Source organism: Pseudochaenichthys georgianus, chromosome 15, assembly GCF_902827115.2.
Source record: "Pseudochaenichthys georgianus chromosome 15, fPseGeo1.2, whole genome shotgun sequence".
Taxonomy (NCBI): Eukaryota; Metazoa; Chordata; class Actinopteri; order Perciformes; family Channichthyidae; genus Pseudochaenichthys; species Pseudochaenichthys georgianus.
The window spans coordinates 4,641,925-4,659,691 of NC_047517.1; the positions used below are offsets into that span (position 1 = coordinate 4,641,925).

The following is a 17,767-nucleotide window of genomic DNA, read 5'->3' on the forward strand; positions in this document are numbered from 1 at the left end:
ATATAAAGTAAGCAAATCATTTTTATTTTTATTGTTGTACTCTTAAGCTACAGGAAAGTGCTTTGATTAAAACATTGTTGTGAATGGCCAAAAGAAAAGCCAGGACTAAAACAGCTTTGTCTTGTGAAAAAGATGCACAGACCTTGTGAACAGCTGTACTGCTTTTAATGAAACTTAGTTTCTTCTGATAGTCTTGATGAACTGCCAGCAAGAAAAGCCAACCGTACCATGTTTTCTTCTTTTCACATGCAAATTCTCAACCGTCATTGACAGACAACAAAATCCCAAATGATAGTTATTAAAAGGGTAGTGGTTTACAAAAAAAGACCATGACTGAGGACTATCAAGGCAGGTCAAAAGGAAAACAATACTGTCTGCAGACAGTAGTTTTAGGAAGGGACGGCGGTTAAGAGCCATCTAGGTGCAACTTTAGTTTTTCTTTAATAGCTTGCAGGTGTTTTCAGATCAAAGGGATCTCTGAAGAGTCTTCAGCATCCATCACTCTGAACACTCCCCCCTTCTCTTTCTTCATGCTCCCCTTCCCTTTGTCTGAAAGTACAGAGAACAAAACTTTACTTCAGCTCACTAGAAAAAACAATGACTAAGTACTAAGACAGTAAATTAAAAAAGGGACAACGCAAACATGACACATTTAAAAAATGTTCACATCACCCTAATGACCAACATTAAAGTCTTTACACATGGCGCCCTAGAAAACCCTCCGTTACACATCAGGTCCTCTTTTGAAACTGATCAGCACAAACATAAGGTGGCAGTAGTAATGTTTACACTACGTAGTGCGGCACAGCTCTCGACGCCAGCTATTAATATTTAGGTTATTAAAGTTACATAGATAGATATGTCACTATATGTACATTTTCACTTGTCACTTTAACTCATTTTGTACTTCATAATTTTATGACCAAATATGTATATATGCTGACAGTTATTTTACTCATCTCCTATTTCAGTCTTTTATTATAATTATTATCATTATATCTTGATTTCATTAATCTGTGTGAATCTGTGCTGTCCTGTTTTTCACGCTTACCCTGTTGCTGCATGTACAACTGAATTTCCCCACGGGGATTAAAAAGGTCCATCTTATCTTATCATCTTATATCATGGTTTTCCATTTAAAAACAGATCACTGACCCAGGGAGACTGACCCTGTACAAACCCGAAGTTTTGAAAAGCACATTTCTGTCATTACAATTTTCTTAATAGAATTTCTTTACTTTTCAAGCGCAGAATGTTGATCAGTGGTTTTCAGTCCAATTTGGTTCTTAGAAATGGTTAAATATAAGTTTCTTCTGATATGATGAAAACACTGACACCTTAAAATGACTAAATGAAAAAACTCTTTGTTGGGACAACAATAGTTTCTGGTTCTGCACCACAACTACAGACATTTTGAGTTTAATGTGTCACATGTTCTGCTTAACTCTACACCAAAGGGCCCAAGCAGAATAAAGGCCTTTAAAACATTTCTACTTTATTAAATGGATACATTAGACATTCTGTATTCGCTGATTATTGACAACTTTCAATGTCGTTGTGATAGTAAGATAATAGATTTTTAGCATTCTATCATATTGATCACCTTAGTGTATTTGGCCCAACAGCATTTTTGTTTGAGATATTCAACTTTTAATTGAACATTGTGCCGACTGAAGTGCTTTTGCATGATCATATTTTAATAATCACTCCCACATTATCCTCTGAAATAAGGACAAGAGTGTGACCTGTGTAGTGGTGTTTCTCCTCACCCAGCATGTCGCTGCGATCCAGTAAAAGCTCCAGGTCTTTGTTGCTGATCACCTCCCCCCTTGATGTTTTCACCTCCCTGAGCGAGACAAACGAACAGACAAACGTTACTCTACACCAGGGGTCGGCAACGTTTTTTTATATGAAGTCCCATTAAAAAAATAAGTTTTATCAGCGTGGCGACGATCGTGTATTATCAATGGGTCAATGGGGGGGGGGGGTCAGTAGCTCAACGCTCGTGAACTGTCAACAGGAGGGCGGGGGAGCCTCGCTGCGGGGAAGCAGTGTGTGGACCCGTCAGCACAACTTCCATGATGCCGAATTTAACACACAAGAAGAGATTGAAGGGCCATCTACTAATGACCATGTACCCTGAGAGCTGTGAACCCTAATTGAATTTGATCGCATACTTTGTACTGGTGGGTGTCTTGTGCACTCATCCTTGGCTGAGATTGATATTGAAAGTGGATGACATTGTTGATGATGTTGGAGATTGTTGATGATATTGGTGATTGTTAATGTTGTTAATGATGTCAGGACGTATGTCTTGAATGTTGCTGTATTATTGTTGTTTGTTTTAAGTGTCGGACCCCAGGAAGAGTAGCTTTTGTCAAGAGCAAAAGCTAATGGGGATCCTTAATAAACATAAACATTTAAATAATGGTTTGAACGGCATAATAATAAGGACGATCGTCCGTTCTGTGATTCTCCAGAACACAGATGGCCAGTCCGCCCCTTTGTAGCATATTATTTCGATGAGAGATGAGCAGATCGCCACTGGGCTTTCAACTAAAGACACAGCCACGCAAAAACTGCGGCATTTGTACAGCTCCTTATGGGTAATGCAATTATGGCGCGTTTCCACTGCAGCGGGTAGCTCGCTTTAAGCGTGCCGAGCCGTGCGGGGCCCGTTTTTGGTTGCGTTTCCACTTGGCCTAGTTTTGGCCCGGGGCTACTTTTTCACCTTTCTTCTGGCCCGACTAAATCGTGGTTCTAGGGCCAGGAACAATCAGGCTGAGTCGGGCTGAGTATGCTAAACTAGAGAGAATCGCTGGCAAGGGGGCTACAACTACAACAAGATGAACATATTTGACCGTGATTTAATTGCAATACACGTTTCTAAATGATGCCGAAGTAACAACATACTGATACCGGTTAGTAAAAACCATGAATTAATGCTTTGACAAGTCTGCAGACAGACGGCAGGCGAAAAACCTTTTAAAATACGTGTTTTCTAAATGGAGCTTGGCTAAGCTAACGTTGTATATGCTCCGACCGTCCACACTCACAATAACGGCCTATACAGACATAAATAAACCAGCGACTGTATTCGCCATGACACAGGCAGTCTGTGGTTTGTACTTGTTTAACTTTTGTCTAGTTTCTGAACAGATATGAAGAGCTGTGAGCTCTGAGTGCTAAGAGCTAACGGCTGTGTTGTTTTTTGGGGCGCTCATTGAAGATGATGTCATGGCTCCGCCTACACTGCGTTACTATAGTAACTAACCCAGTTCCTAAACTGTAATGGAAGCGCAGCATTAAAGTGAGCTGGGCCGAGTGAGGCCTGCAGTGGAAACGCGCCATTAGTGCTTTCCTCCGTGGTGAAACGATCAGCACCACGGAGCAAAGCGGAAAAAAGTCGCCTGGAGTTAAAAGAGAGCGGGGCTGCGTTGCGTGCATGGCTTCCTTCTGCAGGTAACGGGGAGACGCGCTCTGGCGGCCGTCTCGTTCAGGATCCGAAAATAAAATTTAAATATTTTGCACACTTATTCCTAGTGTGCCACTGGTTACGGTGGTTGCCGATCCCTGCTCTACACTGTTGAGTTCTCCTTCACATTATCTTAACATTGAAGAGGTGGCGTCTTACTTCTCCATGCCTCTGGCTCTGAGAAGCTCCCTCAGCTCATCCAGATCAATGCAGCTCTTACTCTGGTTCAGCTCCGCCTTAGCACCTTTGAACTTATCTATGGAAGAGAAACATCATCAAGTCCACATTTGAAAGAAAATTCAGAACTCAGTACATTGCTTGCAGTTATATGTAGTATATCAGCAATAGTAATGTAGTGCTGCAGTGCCTGAGGTGTGGGCAGCACATGAAGGTCAAGCCACTCACTTTTGTGGATGACCATCTGCTCCAGCTTCCTCTTGGCTGAGGCCTTCTCCAGAATCTTCTGGTCGATGGTGTTGGCCGTCACCAGCCGGTACACCACCACTGGTTTGGTTTGTCCGATTCTGTGGCAGCGGTCCTGGGCCTGAAGGTCAGCCTGAGGGTTCTGAGAGGGGATGGAAGCATTAGCACACACCAGCACTCAAATATTAAGGAACATCTGACATCATCCTGCACCCACCCAGTCACTGTCGAAGATGATAACAGTGTCAGCAGCGGTCAGGTTGATCCCAAGTCCTCCCGCTCTGGTGCTCAGCAGGAACAGAAATACATCTGGATCTTTGGAGAACTTGGTCATCTGGGGAGAAAAGGGTCAGATAGTTAGTAATGACAGAAACACCATCCTTATTGGTTAAATATAAATGCTTAGCATTTTACACTTGTCAAAACTCACATTTTCATCTCTTTCAGAGAAGGACATGCTGCCATCAAGCCGGCTGTACTGGTAGCCCCGCAGATAGCAGTAATCCATCAAAAGATCCAAGATGGACGTCATCTGACTGAAAATCAGAACCTGGAGCCACACATCAATCAATTCTTTGTACGACCATGATAATGCAAATATTCTATAAATCTTATATTTGATACATACATAGGAGTGGTGGGGCTAGGCCTGCGCATCATGAATATCCCTAAATGTTTTAATATAAAAATCATACTGTGTGATCATTATTGATATATATAAGAATTCTGGCACAGAACGGTTGCATAAGTCCTCTTCCTTTAAAAAAGTACTCCTAATATCACCTTGTTGCCTGTATAAAAGACACCTATCCACAGAATTAATCAGATTCCAACCTCTTCACCATGGGCAAGACTAAAGAGCTGTCCTCTGTTTACACAGAGACTTAATGGGTGTTATCCGCTATAATTCTCTATCGTATGGACGGTTCGTTCACACAAGGCCGTAACGGAACCGCGGAAACGGAGTCCTCAAACAATAACGGGTCCCAAGATGGACGGAACGCTCTGGGGGGCCAAACGGCTCTGTGTGTACGCCCTATATGATCATTCCCTGCCTCTCCTGCACACCCTAATCTAATCGGACAGGAGAGAGAGAGAGATCAGCTCCTGCTGACGGAGACACGTGATGATCACCTGCAGCTCCGCCCGCTGTGATGGAGTGGTGACCGGAGAAAAACACACACTTCAAGTTAGATCATCACACTTTAATTACCTCTCAAACTACCTAAACTAGTTATGAATATGTTTATTTTTACTGTCTGGTCACTCATTACTGGATCAGCTAGCTGCATGAGACGGATACTGACGGGCTGTCAGGAGAGGAGGAGGAAAAGAGAGGCTCCGTTTATTATGGGTGTGGAGGAAACTTCTGTAGTAATGGAGAGTCAGGACTCAGAGACACAAGGAGAGCTGGAGCTTTGATGGCAAACACTGACTGTTTATTTGGAGCTGCGGCCGGAGAATTCACAAGACATGTCATGTGGCTCTGGGTCATCTACACTCTGAGAAGGATGTGTTCCAGGTGTCCCACAACAGTAACTATCTCACCGAGAGTTGCCCGGCCATAAACTGGTAACAACTGGCTCGGACAGCCCCTCCTTATTGGAGATAACGGCTGGTCAGCTGCGTCAGAGGGCAAAAGGTAAACATGTAGGGCCAAATTATTCCCTGACAACCGGCACTTTTCTAATTTTGTCCGGAAGATTAAAACTTTAACGGACATGTTGACCGGCGGAAAAAGATTCTAACGGAAAATCTGCCGCATGGTTCCCTCGTCCTTGGAGGCGGAGAGGTGGGTGTTTTTCATCTGTTGGTGGACAACCAGGCTCAGAATTAGTGGCAGTGGGTGCACCTTCCTTTTACAGCAGGAACACATGCTCGCCTCGGGGAGGGAGAAAAAGAGGCCGCTGAAACAGCCAGAGCTCTGCTGCTCACCCAAATCTACAGCTCCTCTACCACAACCATTAGCAACAAATGGACATGGAGAACTACATGTTGCTAAATCCACCGCGGACAATAAACAGAAGGGCAACCAGGCAACCATGCTCGGGAGGTCTTCTTCGCTGCGTTTGGTGTATTTTGTGGCGAAAGTACAGCGCCACTTATACACTAGGGATGTAACAATACCAACAACTCACGGTACGATAATATCGCGATAAAAAGTCCATGGTACGATATTTATCGCGATATTGAAAAATAAAAAAGGAAAAAAATATGTGAATTTCTCTTTTTTTTTTTCTTTATTAAATAATGCATCTGATTTGTACTGCATTTTAGTAAGATAGTAGTATTTTAAAGTGTCAACAATATAATAATCAGACCCGGCAATAGAATAAATCAAGTTTCACTTTTTCAAGTAACTCAACTCTAACTCACTCAGCATCATCAAGGTTAGCTTTTAGGAATATGAGCATGTCCACATTTCCAGGTAGAAGCTGGGATGTTTGGGCGTTCACAATATCCCCTGCTGTGGAAAAACCTCTCTTGCTTGGTACTGATGTTGCTGGGTCAGAGGGATATGCTTTGGCCATGGGTGACAGCAGTGGGTAAAACTGCATTGTCTCTCCACCACTTCAAAAACAATACAGTTGTTGCCAAGAAGGTGAGGCTTATTGACAGGGCGAGATATAAATATACTGTTGGTACTTGTCAATGTCTCTAGGTATGTACATGTAGCCCTGTAAATACAATGTCCTTTTGTGTTATCTGTTGTTTTATGTTCATGTTGTAACCTACTTGCTGCCATATTAGACAGGTCCTTAAAAAAGAGATCGATGATCTCAATGGGACCATCTGGTTGAAAAGGTTTAAAAAAGAAAAAAAAAAAAAAAAATCGCGGTAGATTTTGTCAGTCTCACGAAGGTATTGAGACATTTATTTACCGCGATATCCGATATATCGTTTCATCCCTAATATACACACACAGTGGACTAAACGGCACACATTTACACTAATCGCGCCGCATAAGCGCATAATAGTGCGCCGCATTTGCGCTTTAGATGAGGCCCCCTCATAACTGCATGCACCCGTATGGCACAATGCAACTCAGTACATTTTATACCCTTTCTTTAGTAAAATTGTATAAATTGGCTAACTAAGTAATCAGCTCGTCGGTGATTTGCAGCCATGCGTGGTGAACTGCGTGTTAGAAAAGATGAGATCTCAGACCGGCTTACCTGTGCGTCAATCAAGTGGCAAATGCCATAGTAAGGATGGATGATAGGCTAACTTTATGTGATGTGGTCAGATGAGACCAGTGGTTCTCAAACTTTTTCTGTCAGGCCCCCCGAGAAAAAAATAAGTCGGGGCCCCCCCAACACAAATAGTCAGGTTCAGTGGCGGTGCCAGAGATTTCTTTTGGGGGTGCTTGACGTTTCATAGAGGGTGCTCAAACATTTAGGGTTTCCCATTAATGTACCGGGCTACAGTGGACTGTTACAATGAAGCCTCGATAAGCAGCTTACGGCATATACTGTAGGTGTAAGCAGGGGTAAAGTGCTATTTTTACAGGTGGTGTGTGGACCTCACATAGGGGGGTCCAGGGGCATGCTCCCCCGGGAAGATTTATTTTTAAATATTGAAGTTAAAAGCATCAATCTGGTGCACATTGAGAAAAAAATGAAGAGATCTATGGATATATCTCTCAACACCCATATGAAACAGAATTGTTAACAGATTTACTTTTTCTTTATGGATATTTTACAAATCACCCTTTTAAACTTTATTCTTTTTTTACTGTCATATAGTTTTTCATATCTTTTTTTCATTTATTCTCTTATTTTTGTATAACTATAATGATCATATAAACGTGTGCCTCGGAAATAATTGTTTACATTAATGGTGACCAAAACATTTGAGACTCACTGAGATAACACAGAGTCCTTTAGTTCCCCGAGCCTCTCAGTCTGACAGGAGAGGACTCTCCTCCACTTTGTTGTTGAAAAAACTCCTTATATCCGTTAGCGTAGCTCGCTAGCAACAGACGCTAACAACAACGATCTCCAGTACCGGTGCGCTCTCTCTCTCTCTCTCTCTCTCGTGCACACAGAATGGCTCGTTCCACCCCCCCCACACAGAGTCGAACTTTAATGAAACACAGAGACCCAGACGTAATAGTATTGTACTGCATCATATTATTTTCGAATCAATAATTTTTCAAATGTTTTTTTTTTAAAAATCTTTTTTATAATTATTTTTCCTCCCAGTCTCTCACGCCCCCCCTTGCATGCCTCTGCGCCCCCCACTTTGAGAACCACTGGATGAGACCAACATCGAGATCTTTGGCATCAACTCGACACGTGTTTGGAGGAAGAGAAATGCTGACTATAACCCCAAGAACACCATCCCCCCCGTCAGCGTGGATGTGGAAACATTATGCTTTGGGGGTGTTTCTCTGTTCAGGGGACAGGAGGACTTACGCATCGAGGAGAGGATGTGCGCGGCTTTAATTTCTTTTCTTGGATTTTATTTATCTGTGCCGTCCTGTTTTTCACGCTTACCCTGTTGCTGCTTGTACAACTGAATTTCCCCACGGGGATTAATAAAGGTCCATCTTATACCGTAAAATCTTGGGAGATAGCCTCCTTCCCCTCAGCCAGGACACTGAAAATGGGTCATGGAGGGGTCTTCCAGCAGGCCAATGACCCTGGACATACGGCCAAGGCAACACAGGAGTGGCTAAAGAAGAAGCACATTCAGGTGATGGAGTGGCCTAGCCAGTCTCCAGACCTTAATCCCATAGAAAATCTGTGGAGGCAGCTGCAGCTTTCAGATGTCAAGCATCAGCCTCAAAACCTTCTGGATTTAGAGAGGATCTTCAGAGAGGAGTGGACCAACATCCTTCCTGAGATGTGCACAAACCTGGTGACCAACTACAAGAAGCATCTGACCTCTGTGCGTCCAACAAGGGTTTCTCCACCAAGTACTAACACATGTTTACAAGGGGGTCAAATATGTATTTCCGACAGTTAAACGCAAATCAATTTGTATCTGTTGTATAATGTCTATTTCTGGATTTTATTTTTTGATATTCTTACTCCCACTGTTAAAATAAACCTACCATTAAAATTATAGACTGTTAATTTCTTTGTAAGTGGGTGAAATTACAAAATCTGCAAGGGTTTTTTGTTGTAGAAACAGAAGTAGGGCTTCTTGTCATTGGTTAATTTGAAGTACTAAATTAATCCTCCAGTGTGTACTGGTGTCCTCCTGTTTCACCTTATGTCCCCGTGTCTTCAGGGCAGGCAGCAGTCTGTCCAGTATGAGGAACTTCCCGGAGCTCTGTACCAGTTGCTCGTCGATCTGTAGCACGTACAGAATGTGAAGAAACATAATCAATATCACTGAGAATACATTCTGTTCATCTCCCTTCATTCTGTTTGTTTAGAAAAAACAGTCTGCCTGTTCCTTTGGTAGTACTCCAAGTAACATTACCTTGAACTCCTGTGTGGCGGGGTCCAGGGGGTACTCCACCAGGTACGGGTGGTTACAGCATCTTTTTAGCAGCATAAGAATGTTCTGCAGCTTCAGGTTGATCTGTGCATCGAGTGGGCTCTGGATCTCCAGCACTGGAGCGGAACTGGGGGAGAGGAGAGGGTTAGACTGTGACCCTCAAACCGCTCTGTAGTTCATTAAATCAGAAAGCTCTGCCGCAGAAACGCTGGGGATGGCGAGCAGAAAAAAGCCTTGGATGTAGAAAAAACAGTTCAGCTCAAAAGTTAGATTTACTGTCCATGTGAATACAGTCACTACTGGAGTACGTTGTGTCAACACCACTCAGTGGCTGAGCATACGGCAGATTCAGAGATAACTACGGAAATCATGCAATTTCATATTTTAATTGATTGACAACCCTAGTTACAACATATATGGACACGCAGGAAAACCAAAATCACACTGTACAGATCAATGAGAATAAATGACATTACAAAAGGGTAAAGAAATCAAATATATTTGTATTATAATCACACGAGTGTCTCGGCAGTGATTACCTTTGATCCAGCTCCTTGCGGACCTTCTCCAGATATTTCTCCAGGTCATAAGGTGTGTCTCCACCACGTTCTTGATAGTCTATTTCTTTCCGACTGCTACGCTTTGGCCTGCCACTTTTAGCCAGGACGACAGGAGCCTCCGCCTGCATGCATATACCCAGAGAGAAGACCCAAGTGTGGTCACTAACCATGGCGGTATGGTTTTACCCCCCTTCCCCCCCCCCAACACGGAACATACCCCTTGTTGTATAACCCTTAACTTTTGGATTGCTGCAGTCTTTCTGACTGAAGACTTAAGCCAGACTTGTATACGCCAGCATTCAACACATACATCTCACAGTAGCTGTGGGGACTGAACACAGTCATACAGACCTTTTCCTGGCCTAGCACTTTTGCAATGGTTTTGTTGACCACAGCGGTATAAAAGGCTTCCTGTTTGTCCGTCAGAGGAGCGTAAACAATGATCTCCTTCTTAGGAGGAACATCCAGCGTCACGTCGGACTTCAGCCTCCTCAACAGGAACGGGGTGAGAATCTGAACAAGGGTAAACCTTTAGAAAATTCACAAAGCCTAAACCAAGTGTGTCATCTATAAATCTGAATGCATAAAAATGCAACAATAAATAATGAGTTACATCTTATATCACAGAATAATGCATTATTGTTTCTTGAGGACAGGAAAGAATCAGAACAACCATCATGTCCGTGCTTTACTCCTCATGTTCGCTCCACGTTTGAGACTTGATGCACTTTGTGTTTAGATAGATGTCATCCTCAAGGCTGTGTGCGTTGTCCATACACTTGAGTACAGCCATATTACATTCTGATTGGACAAGATAGTAATTATTTTTGGGGATTTCATGTAAATGGTGGTCCAGTTGCTGTACTATGAAAGTCTTCCTTAAAATGAAAATAGAAAAGGCAGTTAATGCCCTTGCTTACAGAATCTAAACATGAAATGGTTACCCCTAAATGGTGATATGTATGGTATCAGCAGATTGCTGTTAAAAAAAATAGCCCTTTCAGCAACATTTGTATTCATCAAGGTCTTCTGCAGAACCACACTTCTCTTCTCAACAGTTATGGGGTTGGGATGGTTTGGAGGACTGACCTGGTGCAACATGCTCAGGATATTCTGCTCGCGCTCAGTAGCCACCACAGTCTCTGCTTCACCAATGGAGTCGATGTCAAACCATGACTCGAAGCTGCACAGTAAACAAGTCAACAAGAGGTTAAACCTGATAAACCACTTCCAAATGAACAGCAGCAGAACTTGCCTCGAGGTCGATGTAAGCCCTATTTTCTCTTACTGATCATTTCCGTGGGAAAAATGTTCCACAATGTGAAAGCTTTGGCTGCAGTGTTGCTGCTGAGTCAGTCTGCAGTGTGTCCGCAGAGCGACGTGGTCTGTGTGCTTAGAGTGAAATACAAACTCCCCGAGAAGTCGACAATCAAACCAGCTTTCTAAAATTGCATTTCATATGTGTTGACATGAAAAGTAACCTTCTTTTAACGATTACCCAATCAATGGGAGCATTTTACATTTTAGGAGTTTGTGCTAATTAAAAGTTAGTGTTATGAAGGGCTGAGAGACAGTTCATGTTTTTTATAAAATAGTTTTTTCCTTGCACAATAAAAAAGGGCAATAATTAACAATACAAATAAACATAGGCCAAAATGTTATTCTAACATTGGTAATGACCTTCAGAACATTGGAAGATTGATGTATGGCAGCGCTGCAATCAGTTGATGCATACATGTGTGAATGGAAAGCGCTTTCAGTGGCCAGCAGTCCATTTACCATCTAACAAGTCAGAATTCTGCTGCAGGCCGTTTTTGGCGGCTGGCTCTTAATCAAGCGGGACAAGTGTAAAAGTATTATCCAGCAGCACTGTTGGATAGATGAGAAAACTTGTAACTTACAGACTTCATTCAGCATCCTACTTATTTTCTCTACAGAAGTCAGCAACAATAAATAAAACCCAGGAACATGGTGACGAGTTCTTCAGTGCACAAACCTCTTGAGGTCGTCAAAAACCTCAGGCAGCAGGAAGTTGAGAAGCGACCAGAGCTCAGCCAAGTTGTTCTGCAGTGGCGTGCCGGTTAGAAGCAGCTTGTTGTCCGTAGGTAGCAGCTTCAGTTCCCGCACCAGCCGACAGTTGAGGTTTTTGATCCTGTGGCCTTCATCCACTATCAGGTACTTCCACTGGAAGCGCTGCAGCAGAACATATATTATACTGTACAATAATCAAGATAATGAGAATACCAAAAGCCTGCGTTTTCGGAGGGGCAGTCGGCCTCTTAAATTTAGTCATTTAGTAAATGTAACAATACTAATCCCAAAATACATGTTGTGGAAGGTTGTTAAACGAGTAAACTGCCATCCCCCAATTCAAAAAGCTTGTTTTAAGTCAGCAGCAGTCCCACATATATACAATGAGAAGTATGGCTGCAGTTCAATGTAGAAATGTGGAAAATAGTTATATGCTTGTTGTTCATGCATTAAATGTTTTTTTGCATTATGAGTATTTCAAGCAATGAGAACAAAACTATGATTATAATATAATTGCACATCATGTCCCTAGAAAACATGCATGTTTCTGTCATATATAAAAAGTATTTATTCACAGCGATCCTACCTGCAGGTATTTTCTGTCTATCATGGCAATCTCGAAGGAGGTGACAACCACAGGACAAACGCTAAGGGGCCCCTGGGGCCTGCGGATCTGCTTAAGCAGCTGGGCCCTTCCCGGCTGGGGACCGTGGAAAAGCAGCACAGACACCTGGCAAAAACACCAATACTCAACAACAGCACTTAACAGACATCATCCTGTCAGATCTAACATCAGGGTTAGCTGCAAACTAAAACTATTTCAATTATGTTTTAGGAAGCAGTCAAGGTCTTTAGTTTCCTCTCAGCAACGCGGTCTCCTACCTCTGGGGTGAAGCGCCTGAATTCGTTGATCCAGTTGGGAAGAGTGGAGAGAGGGGCCACCACAAGGAAGGGGCCGGTCACTTTTTTTTCTATCATCATGGCGATGTGAGCGATGCACTGGATGGTCTTCCCCAGTCCCATCTCATCTGCCAGGATCCCGTTAATGCCGTTCTCCCACAGCATCTGATGGATGGAACACATACACTCCTGCTTTACTCTTAATTACAAAATGATATGAGGCTGTACAGACATACGGGGTCCCTAAAATGCATCTTGGTTTTGTTACATGCAAACTGAAGCTTCTTTATTTCAGCAGCGGCACTGTATATGAGTGATGGGGTAATAATAGACTACCAACTCGCTCAAGAAAAGGAAAGTTGATGCAGAAGGCAATTTACCTTACAGGCAAGCCGAAATGCTACGATTGCCAAAATATCATTTACCATGGCACTTGGTATGCTAACCTTAGCCAATGAGGAAAGCAATACAAAAGGCAGGTCCCATTCTCACCAAGTGTGGGACTCGCTCTAACAAAACCAACCAGAAAGGTCTTACGTACTAACTGGAAAAACAAGCCACCTCGACAAGTACCCACCCTGAGCCACTCGATGCCTTCGATCTGGTACGACCTCATGACCCCCCCGGTGAAGAGCAGTGGCTGCTGGGCGGGCACCGGCTGGTCGTTCACCTTCCTGTGATGATCCAGGAGATGCTGGGCGTTGTCCCGCACCCTCTCAGACAGACGGTCCTTGATGTCCTGGTTTGAGTCGCTCATCTTCTCAATATCCTCCGCTTGTAGTTTCCTCTGGACCCGATTCTTGTCCTGTTATCACACGTTTGGTTTACACATGTATGGCTGGATGTTCCGTCTTTAATTAATCCGTTTTTTTCTATATCCAATTACACTTGTTGGATTACTAAAACATGTTGACAAGAGCAGAAAAGTCAAACTAAAGGCCACCATTACCGCTTCCTCCACTTTAGCTTTCTTAGCTTGCGATATGATTTCCTGGAGGACAAAAATGAAGCAGAACCAATGAGAGCAGATAATTATACGTTAAAGAAATGTGCAGAACAGACCACTGGAATAAGACCTTACTTCTTTTGAAATAACATCTGCTATTTTGTAGTCTTCATCCCTCCTCCTCTTCTTTTTATCTAATTCAATAGAACATTTTGTCATACACACGTCACACATATTCATGCATATCTGGATTTCAAGTTTATAAAACCATATCAAATAAACTGTTAAGATCAGTGTTTATTGGAATACAATAATATATATAAGAGCACATATCAAAGATCCACTCACCTTTCTCAGGCTCTGCACCGTTTGTGTTCTGAATTTAAAAAAGACAAACATATCTATGAAGAAGATTTGAAACGTTTTTTTTAATTTTAAGCTTAAATGTTGTCATTAGGAAAATCTTCCCTTTACTTTTTTGGCCTTTTTATCCGTTTTCTCCTTCCTGACCTTTTCCTGCAATGAATTGACAGAAGAGCACAGTGAAAGAGAGCAAAGCAAACACAATTAGTGCAGGAGTCTAACATGTGCTGTTTACACAGTGCACCTCATTCTGCTGCTGCTCCATTTTAGTCAGCAGGAATTTAGAGTAGATGTTGCTCTTCTGAAGCAAGTGCTGCAGTCTCTTGAAGCGCATGTCATGAGGATCCGTCTCCCGTGATACCCGGGCCTTGTGAAGAAATAATCATACATTAATTAGTTTGAATAGTTCTTCACCTACCTTTCTATGATCATCAATTACCAACTTTGTTTGTTCTTCTACAAACAGTTTTTATCTAACACAACTAAAGTTGTTTGTTAAGGAAATAAACACACCTCTTCCATCATTTTTGTTTCCTTCTTTTCCCCCTCCTCCATCAGCTGCTTCTCCTCTTTCTCCATTTCTTTTGTGATGACCACTCCAGAAGTCATATTCTCAGATGTGACACTGACATCTTCAAAGCAAGAGCAATGATAATGAACACATGATAGATAGATAGTTTATTGATCCAAATTTGGGAAATGTTTGCGATGCAGCAGCATAAAAAGCACAAGGCAATGTGCATACGAAAAATTAAGATACAAGAAATAAACAGTCCAAAATATTTCAGAAATAGAAATAAAACGGCATTACAAATTTAAAAAGTTGTCCTTGTTTCAGAAAAACTATCATATCTTTGCAAAGTTGATCAACTTTCATTAGTTACTGCATTTGACAAACTGCATCACTTCCTCATTATGTCGACTTTCAAGCAGTTAATCTCAATTGTATAAGGAAAGGAAAGCAAGCCATTTGGTACCACAGATGTGACTCCCTTGTGACTGACCGTTTGCGGCGCCAGTCTCCATTGCGGTTCCAAGCGGCTCTTCGGGCTCATCCGGTTTGGGGCAGTGAGGGGACCCACTTCGGCTTTCTTCCTTCGGTCTGTCAGTAAGAGTAAGAACAAATATCAAAACTCAGGCAGCTCTTAAGAGGAGCGGAGACCTCGACAGTCACTGTGCACATCACGACATGTTTCAGCTAAAACATGAGAACTTTCAGCATCAACAAAAAAACAAACAATAGAGTTAAGCTATACGACCGTATAATACTTAAATCAATGTATACAACCATAGAGCCCATACAACATGAGAACGTTCAGCACCAACAAAGAAGAAACTGATGCCACCGAAGGCTTTCAGTGTTTAGAGCATCGTGCAGGACAGGAAGACCATGCATGCACTGGTCCATTGTCTAAATAATTCCTCCATATAACAACACGTTACACTGATAGACGCGAAGTAAACTTACCGGCTCATGATTCCACCAGCCAAGCACACGTGTAATGCCGCCTTACTAGGTACCGTAAAAACGACTTACACAGTGCTAAAGTGTCGGATAAAGCCGGTTCAAAATGTGGTATCCGGCAGTACAGGGCCGGAGTTCTCAAAAAAGCGCAGAAATGTTATCTCATACCAGACTAGTTACGCTTTGGTCTTTTGCCTTAATATCAGCGCGTGTCCCAAAGACGGTAAACAACAAGGAACTCAGATCCGGTCAATAACTTTCACAATAGAACTTCTTAGGCCAACGTTACGAGGGAGAGCTGGAATGAGAGGGCAGATTTATCTTTTACTCGCTATCTTTACTTCCGCCATGTTCTTCAGCAGTGCCGCACACGTTTGTACATGTATTATAGGCGGGGCTTCTACATTTCGCGCCATGTAGGACGAAACTACTGCTTGTCAAATAGGGTGGTATGTGATTAAAGTGCAGATATTGTAGAATTTAAGAAGTTAATACCATCATCAAAATTGGATAAAGCCAGTGATACACGATTATAAATGAGGAGTGAAGTCATATTTACCGTCTACATAGAATTCCATGCACACACAAAAATACTAACAAGACAACAACCCTTCTGACCTGAAATATGTACCCGCCCTAATCTGATATTTCCCGCAAAAGGCAATTGCCGGTGTTATTCTAAAATGAGGTTTTGTGGAGGGAATTTATTTATCAAATACAGTGGCGAGCCGTGACTTTTATTCCTAGGCCCTGACAGTTTCATCAATATCAGTTTCATCAATAACAAGTGCAAACCAGTTGAAAGTGAGATGATAATGCATGTTTAAACATACCCAATGAATCATGATGCAAGAGATCTAATCGCAGCAGGTAAAGTATTCCAGTCTGTTGGGGCTTTGAACATGAACGCACTTCTGCCAATAGATTTTTTTGCAGAGTGGACAGAGAAATAAATCTGGTCAGAGTGTCTAACTTGATGATTTGGCGAGTAGGGTACAAACTACTGCTTTAATTAAGGGGGTGTGGTGAGTCGTGACAGTTATGGGACATAATTCACTGAGTCATATAGGCTGCTTCTCAGGTCGACTATTTTCATTTCCTCGCTCCTCGGTCCTCGGCCTCACCGGAAGTTGATTTTTCTGCGCCATCTTGAGTACCGTCCCATGGCTCTTATTTCTGCCGGAGGATCGAGGAGCGAGGAGCGACCATGGAGGAGTGATAACCGAGGAACCACCAGACCATCCTCCGATGAAATCCTCAGATACTCACCCCGCCCCCTTACTGTGTATCGCTCACTGATTGGACGAGGCAGTGCATGCACTGATCTGATGCTTCTTGACATGAGAGCAATACCCCAGCAGAGTGAAGAAAATACATGAACCTCACGGGACGGGAATTTTATTCCTATTGTGCACTCTCATCAATATTAATCGAACTATTGTTCTTTTAAATACATTTTAAGAATGGCGTTTATCTTTTTTGAGAATGACTTCTTATTTTATTTAATGTATTTGGATCTACAACAGATGATACTAATGTTTATGTCAGTAAATGTGCACTAACAGAGGCGGGGGTGTTTGTGGAAATAACGGGTACAGAGCTGGCTGCTGCCAGACGAACAGCTGTGCAGCGTAATCACAAACGGACGTCGCTTCACGTGACGCTCCGGAGGAAAGGACGTCCCATTGCTCTTAAAACTCATTTCCCTGCTTCTCGTGGTTTCCTTAGAGGCTTCTCAATTCTTAAATTTCCCCTCCTCGACTCCCCTCCTCGAGACTTAGTCCCGCCCACAGGAGATGCGAGCGGAGGACCGAGGAGAGAGGAGGGGAAGCAGCAGACGTAGGGTACGTAGGAAATGAGAACTCCTCTCCTCTGAGCGGTCATATTAAAGCAACGTCCGTTCATTATTAAGTGGCAACAGCTGCATCAGCTGTCCAGTGTTTTGTCATATTTTATAATCTCTGTTAGATCATCTGAACATTGTTCCCCCACATATTTACTTGGAATTCAATGAGAGTGTGGTATAATGAGACAATAACAGGCTACAGATGCGGACACACACACACACAACTATATTTATATAAATATATGCAATTTAAAGTATGAGAGCACTCTCATAATAACACAATCAGAGACTGGATATATCCCCCCCC

At 42.6% G+C, this 17,767-nt stretch overlaps 1 protein-coding gene across 2 annotated transcripts; it reads right to left on the bottom strand.

Annotated features, from left to right (window-relative positions):
- Positions 1-7: 7 nt before the first annotated feature.
- Positions 8-16,564, bottom strand: hells (helicase, lymphoid specific). Of its 2 annotated transcripts, none has more exons than XM_034100865.2 (23): positions 16,448-16,564; positions 15,154-15,251; positions 14,663-14,781; positions 14,394-14,516; positions 14,261-14,302; positions 14,135-14,162; positions 13,922-13,980; positions 13,790-13,831; positions 13,418-13,645; positions 12,823-13,005; positions 12,527-12,670; positions 11,906-12,102; positions 10,999-11,092; positions 10,261-10,422; positions 9,889-10,031; positions 9,332-9,476; positions 9,116-9,199; positions 4,329-4,448; positions 4,116-4,232; positions 3,881-4,040; positions 3,635-3,731; positions 1,770-1,846; positions 8-549 (listed from the first exon to the last, which is right to left on the bottom strand). In XM_034100865.2, exons 2-23 carry the CDS (start codon positions 15,173-15,175, stop codon positions 461-463), a joined length of 2,475 nt encoding a protein of 824 aa, XP_033956756.1. In that variant the 5' UTR covers positions 15,176-15,251; positions 16,448-16,564; the 3' UTR covers positions 8-460. The 2 variants fall into 2 exon arrangements, with proteins under 2 accessions (XP_033956756.1, XP_033956755.1); XM_034100864.2 differs by lacking the exon at positions 16,448-16,564 and adding an exon at positions 15,618-15,972.
- Positions 16,565-17,767: the final 1,203 nt, after the last annotated feature.